Raw genomic sequence first — 9,712 nt, 5'->3', positions numbered from 1 at the left:
AGCCTGCCCAGCGTGCCAACGCCACTTCCGGGAGACGTGCACGCGGTGCGCGCGCACACACCCCCGGCGCCGGCCGGGAGCCCCCCGCCCCCGGCGAAGAATCACTTGGCAACCCTACATTCACTTTAAAACATATATCCCCTTTTAAAACTTTCTCTTTTTAACCCTCCTAGTAGCAAAATGCATACATTATTGGATTCAAATCCCATTATGCACTTTTGACCTGTTTTTATGTCTAGGAAGGCTTTCAGTTTAATTGTGGTGTCTTAAAGAAGCAATTGTTCACACCCGTCTTGTCTACAAGGAGAAAGTTCCACCTTCTCCCATGTTTTTCTTCAGCTGAGCTCGCGTCTCACCCACTCCTTGCTCCTACAAAGGGACAGTAGTCCCCGTCCCCTCAATTGGGGTCTTAGTTATGTTATTTTATTTTTATTACCTCCAGTTTCAATTCTTTTCTCTTTTTTTTAAGGTTTTTAAAATATTTATTAAGATCAAGAGTAGGTCGAATGTGGTAGTTAGGGTTTGTTTTGAAAAATGAGATTTAAGCTCTGGTTATGTATTCTGAACCTTGACTATCAAAGTACCAGATTTAGAGCATGTTGTTTTCATTCCTCTTCATTTTTGGTATTTCGTCTCCCAAAAAAATCTTCCATCATATGCATATCTATCAGTATGTGATAACCTTCTGTCTGACTAGGTTAGATGCTAATCCTTCTGAGGTTTGCCAGGGTAGATTTATGAATATCCTGTAATTTTCTTCGTGGTCTCTGTGCATCACACCTCTGGGATATAGTGCGCCTGCACCGACCCTACAAGTAGAAAGTTCCACCTTCTCCCATGTTTTTCTTCAGCTGAGCTCGCGTCTCACCCACTCCTTGCTCCTACAAAGGGACAGTAGTCCCCGTCCCCTCAATTGGGGTCTTAGTTATGTTATTTTATTTTTATTACCTCCAGTTTCAATTCTTTTCTCTTTTTTTTAAGGTTTTTAAAATATTTATTAAGATCAAGTATAACTTATAACATGTACAATACCTGCAAAACAGTATTCAAAAGTCCAGAGAATCCAAAATTACAAGCCAGCCAGTTAATCACCCAAAAAGTATAAAAACGACTTTTGAACTTTAAATCCCAATGAATGGCGTCTGCCTTTATCCTGCTTGCTATATGCACATTTCCTTATGGATCCATGATGATGTACCCTTGAAGCATTAAAGGTTTAGGTAGCAGGCAGGTGAAGATGAGCAGATTCCTGAGAGATGGCTGATAAACAAAGCAGTAGAACGAAATGGAGCTTCCTAATATCTAGTATAGTGCATTTCTCATTGCTCTCCACCCCGTCTTGACCCTTCAGCATTAATTCATGCTATACCACTCAGGAGTGCAGCTGTTCATAAAGGTTTTTTCCTTAAGTGCTCATGTTTTAAGCTGCTGCTCACCACCAGCGGTCAAGAATGAGTAAAATAAATATGGGGGGGGGTCCCCCTCAGTAGTCATTCAGAATAATCTCAGAAGACAAATGTGTACTGCGATAGGGTCTGTTTTCAGCACTTTGCATGACCCAGTTCTCTTGCGCGCCCATCCCTGTGTCCTTGGTGCACATACTTCTATCCTAGCCAGAACGATTTCTTCAAAGGACTGCTTTATTTTCTAGGAACAAATCCGTGTGCCGAGAACAACGGAGGCTGCAGCCACCTGTGTTTCTTCACACCTCAGGAGTGCAGATGTGCCTGCCCCATCGGGTTGGAGCTACTTAGCGATATGAAGACTTGCATCATTCCAGAAGCCTTCCTTGTTTTCACCAGCAGAGCGGCCATTCATAGGATTTCTCTTGAAACAAACAATAACGATGTCGCTATTCCTCTTACTGGCGTCAAAGAAGCTTCTGCTCTTGATTTTGATGTGTCTGACAACAGAATCTACTGGACAGATATCAGTTTAAAGGTACACATGGCATTTTAACCCAGATAGGTTGTTTCTGTTAACTAACTAAACAGCTATTTTCTGTTAACTGGCTAAACAGCTAGCTTCAGTGCATTGCATCCAGAGAAATAAATTGTGCAGTTCCGCAGGGCCTGCAAGACGTAGCTCTTCCGCCAGGCTTTCACATAGGGGCCGCCGCTGCCACCACCACCAACGGTGGCAATGCCAACTGGATTCGGGATCACCTTGGGAAGTACAGCTTACCTTATGTGATATTAACACCCACTGGACAGTGGCAGCTCAACAGGGCTGATTTGAAGACCGAAGACGCCATCATTACCACTTAGGACCATTTTGCTGTGAAGCACTAATCTATTATTGTTGTTATGTATAATTGCTGCTATGATTTTATTGTTTTATGGATTTTATGCATGGGCTGTCGCCCCCTGTAAGCCGCCCTGAGCCCACGTGCGGGGAGGGCGGGGTAAAAATACTTAAATAAATAAATAAATAAATTGATAATGCATAAAATTGTTCTATGAACTTTACAAAATAAAACATGCTAGCAATGAGTTTCAAATGAAACCAATATAAATAGATCGTAAAGTGTGCTTCACAAGCTATAGAAGATATACGGTTTGTTGGATCCAGTAAATTCTGGGAGCACAGATGTTTGGTGGCTTTCCCTCACCAACAATCTCATCATGACTCCACAAAAAGTGATTCATGGGGGTCACAGGACCTGCATTGACTACTAGCCATGTGGTTGGGTGGGGAGATGCGAAATTACTCCTCACTCTTATACAAGTATAGCTCCAGTGTCAGAAGAGTGGAGGCAATTTTGCCTCCGTCCATCTCCTCTGTGTCAAATTCACTTATGCATTGATGTATTTGCATTTATGTATGTATAGCCTGCTTTTCTGCAGGCTGTGGAAGGTCGGTAGTTCAGCAGTTCGAGACCCGGGTGCCGCATGACGGAGTGAGCTCCCATCTCTAGTTCCAGCTCCTGCCAACCTAGCAGTTCGAAAGCAAGAAATTGCAAGTAGATTAAATAGGTACCACTTCGGTGGGAAGGGAACAGCGTTCCGTGCGCCTCGGTTTTTAGTCATGCAGGCCACATGACCACGGAAACGTCTTTGGACAGCGCTGGCTCTTCGGCTTTGAAACGGAGATGAGCACCGCAACCCTAGAGTCGGACTCGACTGGCTTTCGAGCAATGGACACCTTTACCTTTACTTTACATTCTCCCCACAGTTGGGACTTAGAACATTGTTCTCCCCGCCTTCATTCTTTCATAACAATTCTGCGAGACAGGCCAGGGTGAGAGCTTGTGATGGGCTCAAGGTCACCCAGTGAGCTTCCATGGTAGAAGTGGGGGTTCGAACCTGAGTCACCCAAGGTCCTTACCTGCCTCTGTCCACTACACCACACTGGCTCTCCCCCTGACCTTTGTGGTTATTAAGTCCACACAGGTCCCACAGCCCTGGAAGTCAACTTTCCTAGAGTTGGAAGGGGCTGCTGGTGTGAGGAAAATGCGGTGAAGGTCTGCATCCTTCAGTGCCTTCCAGTGGTCCTACTGCTGGATCCAGCCCCTAGTCTGTAAATTTCTAACGTTAGAGAAAATGAGTCTTATTGATGGGATTTGTTTCCAAATGAGAATATTCCTCTCGTTATAAATGGCCTAGAGTAAATCTTTTGGTTTATGTTCTTGAACTCTTGTCATATGTCTCGAAAATTATTTTCTAGACGATAAGCCGGGCTTTTATGAATGGAAGTGCTGTTGAGCATGTAATTGAATTTGGATTGGATTACCCTGAAGGAATGGCAGTCGACTGGATGGGGAAAAACCTTTATTGGGCAGATACCGGAACGAATAGAATCGAAGTGGCACGCCTGGATGGCCTGTACCGGCAAGTTCTTGTGTGGAAGGATTTAGACAACCCAAGATCTTTGGCCCTTGACCCATCTAAAGGGTAAGCAAGGTTTGTGTTCTCTTTTAGTGTAGTGTGGTGTCACAGTGACAGGGACAGGCAGCAGGTCCACAGAGGGCACCAGGTCCACAGAATTTTGTAATATATACTTTGAATTTAGCCATTTAATTTAATGAAAGGAGAACATTTCAGCTTATATTCTGGAAATGTCTTTGCCAGTGGTTTTGGCCACTGTGTGACAGAGTGTTGGACTGGATGGGCCATTGGCCTGATCCAGCATTGGCTTCTTTTATGTTCTTATGCCATTACAACATTACAATATTAATCTTATTCATGTCATACAGAAATCTGTGAATAACATTGTTGTAGCTTATGCTTCTAGGACAGAATACTAATTTTGTTAATAATGAAGTGTTGAACTGCAAAGGTGACAAGCAGATATGAATGACTTTATACGCTGTTTATAACAGTTCTGTATTGCAATGCAGTATTGATGTATTCAGTAAATCGTGACAAGTATGCTTCAGGAATGCGGTTTTAACTTGAGAATTGAAAAATCCCAAATGTGAACCTAAATGCTTCTTTGTGCCCATTGCCAGTTCCTGTGATTTTTTTTCCTCTTTAAACCCAAGCATGGCCCACACTGCATTGGAGGCAGAATCAAATGGTTTCTCATATACTGAAGACTTTGGGATCAGCGTTTGGGAGGAATTGTGGCCAGGATTCACTGGAGTGCTTCTGCAGACAGAAGGCTTTCTACCTGCTGAGTCATACTGGACTTCCTTCCCTTTCCCCTCCTGTTGCAGCCCACCACTCCCCCCGAAATACTGCTCCTAGGAGTAGTATCCTCAAAGCTGGCATGGGGGGACATTTTAGGCTGCAACAGGAGAGAGGAAGCAAGAAAGTTTTACACCAGGTGCAGGAATCATTCAGTCTGCATAAGGATCAAAGTGGATCCAGACCTGTTATTGTCCATTTGGAAGATTCCTGTGCACCATTTTGATTTCCAACCAAGACGTTTTTGAGTCAGTCAGTGAAACTGTACATAAGTTTCCTTTTAGTTTCCTTGGGGCCATATTTTGCTGAGTAATAGTTGAAAGTGCCCTGATGTGGATAGCCCAAGCTAGCCTGATCTCATCAGATCTTGGAAGCTAAGCAGGGTTGGCCCTGGTTAGTATTTAGATGGGAGATCTCCAAGGAATACCAGAGTCACTATGCGGAGGCCAGCAATGGCAAACCACCTCTGGACATTCCTTGCCTTGAAAACTCTATGGGGTCATCACCAGGGGTCATTTCCTGCAGGAGCGCACAGGAGCGGAGCTCCGGCTGTAAAGAGCCCAGGGGGCGGGCACATGCAACAAGCCCCACCCCCTTCTCCCAGCAGCCCTCAGTCAGAGCAAGAAGCAGCCAGGTAAGCTTCAGAGCCCCCCCCCCCGGGCCCTCCGGTCCAAAACAGTCCAGTGGCACCTTTAAGACCAATTTTTATTCAGGTACAAGCTCTCCCTCCTCTGTGAGGACAGATCTCTCCCCGTCCCCCCCCCCCCAATCGCTAGCAATCCAAAACAGTCCAGTGGAGCCTGAGCCTTCTAACACACTTCCGGTGATGTCAAGGATTGGGGCATATGCAAATGAGTTATGCTAATGAGCTCCTGCACCTCTTTTGCTACGAAATGACCCCTGGTCATCAGCATAAGTCAGCTGTGACTTGACGGCACTTACCACCACCAATAATTAGCTATATATTAAATAGTTCTGTTCCTCTTGAGTGATGGATAATTCCTAAGCGAATATTTTCCTTAGTTGCTCTGTATGTAGTTTCCTAGCATAATCACAGAATATGAAAGAGAGTTAATACTCATCCTTCTGCAGCACCAGTGTCTGTTGGTGTCTATTAGTAATGGAAAGCATGCAGACTTCTGAATTGCTTAGCATTCTGCATGGAGAGTTCTGTGCAGATCAAATGCTTGCAGACTGCAAGACATGCAAAGGTGGTCCTTCAGAGGTCCCTGGGCTCAACATGGCAATTAATGTTTGTATCAGATGAATGGTTACTAATCCAGTTTAAGCTCACAGGAATCCTCTAGTGCTTTGAAATATTCGTTAAAGTTAAGATATGTTTTATAACCATTCTGCATGTGTAATTACAGTTAATAACATTATTTATTAAGCACCGCAAGTTCACTGTTACAAAATTTACCTTTTTAAGTTCCTGAGCACATGTAAACAAAGGACCAGAATGGCTAAGCAACGCTGGCTTTAAATGGATCGGTTTTTATACTGGGTTCTGCTTCATTTTCAATTCCAGGTACATGTACTGGACAGAGTGGGGAGGCAAACCAAAGATTGTTCGGGCTTACATGGATGGGACAAACAGTATCACTCTAGTGGACAAAGTAGGACGTGCCAATGATCTCACTATTGATTATGAAGATCAAAGACTCTATTGGACCGACCTGGACACGAGCATGATTGAATCATCAAATATGCTAGGTATGCCAATAGTTTAAAAATATCAAAATGTAATATACAGGGCTATTTTTGGGCAGGAAGACACAGGAACGGAGTTCTGGCTGGCTTCAGAGTTGGCCATGCCCACTACAGCCACAACCTCTGCGTGCCTGGCTACAGAGGGAAGGCCTGGAGAGGACCCCTCCCCGAGACTTCGAGGCGGGCGGGCCAGGGGGGGGCTGGAAGAATCGGGGAGGCATTTAAATGCCTCCCCGTGCCTTCCCTGGCCCGGGCAAGCCAAATGAAGGCATGGTGGTGTGGCCTAATATGCTAATTCGTTTCTGCTGTTGGGTGTGGCCGATTATGCTAATGAGTTCCTGCTGGGCTTTTTCTACAAAAAAAGCCCTGAATATACAGATGACACCTATGAAACTAAACGGGTGAACACTAATCCAAGAATTCCGTGCCTCCAAAGGTGAAGTTCCCTGCTTTGTCTCTAATTTGTCTGTTGACTGTGTGGCATAGTAACAACAGCTGTGACAACATGAACAAGTTTAGGCTGGATCCGGCCTCGCCCTTACATCGCTAATGAAAAACTGCTTTTGTGCCAAACCACGGTGGGGTTACATCTTGTGACAACATGAACAAGTTTAGGCTGGATATGGCCTCACCCTTACATACAACAGACTAATGAAAGACTGCTTTTGTGCCAAACCATGGTGGGGTTACATCCGAACCACAAACTGTGGTTTGCTCTCTTCCCTACAAATTAGGATTCCAAAGTGGGGTTTCATCCTGGTTTGCAACCCTGTTTCGCAGAGAAGAAAATGAACTGTCATTTGTAGTTTAAATATCATGACAAGCAATGCTTTCATTAGACCACACATAAGAAGGTCTGAGTGTCTCTTAGGCTTATTAATGTAATGTCAAATCATGAAGCATGCCGTTAAAGTTAATACATCTCATTTAGGTATACCACTTATGGCACCTTTTAGATCATACTTGAATAATATTAAAATGTATATTTCTTCAAATACTGTAAAATATTTTCAAAGCATTCTTTTATAAGCTCACGCTGATCCTTGTGTCTTGGATTTCACTATCAAAGAAAATATGGGTCTGTGTAATATAAGGATAATTTTGTTTGTTTTAGCTCACATTCTGCCAGTGATAATGCAAGGCAGCTTACAATGTTATTTAAAACTATTTATTTACCTTTTTAGTTTAGCAATCAGCTTGGGAAACACTCCTGAATGGTTATCCTTTACACAGGGTTTGGAAGGGGAAAATCTTACAACACTACATTTAAATTTTCGAGGTGCAGCTAATATGCTGGGGGTTGCTTATGCCAGAAAGAGGAAGCATACAAGAGTGAGCTATAGTTGTTGTTTCTTTAGACCCCTGTACCCTGCTGATTCCCCCCCTTCCAGGATAATTTTGAGGCTCTTAGACTAGGGGTGATAATTTAAATAAACTGTGAACACCACAACTATAATACAGCCCTTTATCCCACAGGAAGCCTGAAAGACACTGTCCCAGTGGAGATTTTGGGTGGGGCATGCTTTCTCGTGATCTGGCAAGCTCTACAGTCTGTACTTCCCCAAAATAGCATAGGTTCAAAGAGCACCTCAGGGGTTTTTACCTGCTCAAAGATAGCCTCACCCCATCAAAAACAGGAAGATTAATCCCTTTGCAACATCAACTCTACACACCAACATAACCTGTGTCTTGTTTAAATTACTTCATCTTGTTCTCCCTATCTAGTTGTTTACTGCATTCAGACATTGACTATGGAGAAACAAGTTTCATATAGGGGTTAGTTAACTAAATACAGAGTTAGATTTCCTTGACACATTAATATCCAACCCCAGACTTCCAGGTTATATCATTTAATGGTTTAATATAAAGTTGAACAAGATAGGTGAGAACATGAAACCCTGAAGAACCCCATATTTGAGAGGCCAGGGAGTTGATTGTACCTCACCAGTAGAAAAGACCCAAACCCTCTGAGCACTGTTCCTGTAATTGGTCAAATGTCCTTCCTCAGGTAATGGTTCTTTAATAAAGGTCTCACAATTGCCTCCTTAAGGAGCTTAGGAAGTTCCCCCAACCAAAGAGGTAGTTATAATTCCAGCTAAAGGAGCTGATTTTATCCTGGCATGATTTAATTAGCCAGGAAAGGCAAGCATCTGTTTTGCAAGTGGTGGCCTTCACCTTTGTTGCCATGCAGCCACTTCAAATGGCATTACTAAAGACTCTTAAATATGACTGCCATGCTGAACTGTGGCAAGAGTGTGTCGGGGCATTGGACAATACTGTATCCCAAAAGCAATGCCTTTACACTGGACCAAAAGTATGTGCTCTAGCCAAGGGGAGCCTTGCGCCTAAGCAGTATACCAAAGCCAGATGTAGAGGAGTGCTGCGCATGCGTCAACAAGATTAGACACCTCACGCTACCCCTCCAAGAAAGGAATGAGATAAAATAAATTACAACCAAAAAACCCTGGAAGATAAGGACGAAAAGGGTAACCCTAGAGAGGAGGAAACTTTGACGAAGAAAGAGATAACTTTGGACTTGGTGAGTTACTTTGCAAAGTTAATTAAATTAATTAAAGGCTTCCCTCGTAATAACCGTGAAATGGTGACAAAGAGAGAAGGGAAGGATATGGCTGAGCTTATATCCAACATGGAAAAAAAACAGAGAGGACATTAAAAAACTACAGGATAAATTTGAGCATCTATCGGAGCACATTAAAATTGCTCAGACAGTAGCCAATAAAGCTGAGAAAAAGACGAGAGCTAGCGAAAAAGAAATACAAGAATTGAAAAGAAGGGTAGCCTCCTTATCAGGCTGACAATGCCGTAAAAATTTGAGACTCAGGAGTAACGGAAGAGATTACTACTAGAGACCTGGTTAAAACTCTAATTGAGTGGTTTCAGAAGCTTGGGATAAATATTACAGAAAATGACTTGGAACGTGCTCATAGAAGTTTGAAACCAAAGCCAAAAGCTGAAGGCATGCCTAGAGACATGCTCTACACTTCCCAGATGTGGTGCTGTGATTGCGCCCGGAAAATCCGCCTATCTTCCGTCTCTGTAGTGTGGCTACTGCTCCGTGTGACCACAGCCAAGATAAAGTTTCGAAAGCTCTCAAGAAAATTAAGAACTTACAACTTCAAGGTCAGAGGGTAATACCTTGTCCTGATTTATCGCGAGAAACACTACAAGAGAGAAGCCAGATGAGACCATATGCTCAGAAATTGTATAAGAATGGTATATTGTTTTCTTGGGGATTTCCAGCAACTATTTTGATCCTCAAGGATGAGAAACTTATGAAAGCAAAAAATCCTATAGAAGCAGAAAAACTATTGGAGAGATGTAATATAAAATATACTCCCCAAGAGGCTGGAAGG

At 43.3% G+C, this 9,712-nt stretch overlaps 1 protein-coding gene across 1 annotated transcript in view; it reads left to right on the top strand.

Moving 5' to 3' along the window:
- Nucleotides 1–9,712, top strand: part of LRP5 (LDL receptor related protein 5) — a gene marked incomplete at its 5' end in the record, with an annotated part of 120,917 nt that overhangs the window by 57,045 nt on the left and 54,160 nt on the right. Inside the window, 3 exons of the mRNA XM_015406923.1 lie at nucleotides 1,652–1,941; nucleotides 3,667–3,893; nucleotides 6,157–6,341. Of these exons, the coding sequence (XP_015262409.1) occupies nucleotides 1,652–1,941; nucleotides 3,667–3,893; nucleotides 6,157–6,341 (702 nt within the window). The remainder of the gene's footprint in view (nucleotides 1–1,651; nucleotides 1,942–3,666; nucleotides 3,894–6,156; nucleotides 6,342–9,712) is intronic.

The sequence above is a fragment of the Gekko japonicus genome, unplaced genomic scaffold (genome assembly GCF_001447785.1).
Source record: "Gekko japonicus isolate JY-2015 unplaced genomic scaffold, Gekko_japonicus_V1.1 scaffold1331, whole genome shotgun sequence".
NCBI lineage: Eukaryota > Metazoa > Chordata > Lepidosauria > Squamata > Gekkonidae > Gekko > Gekko japonicus.
This window is presented reverse-complemented; position numbering and strand designations above follow the sequence as displayed.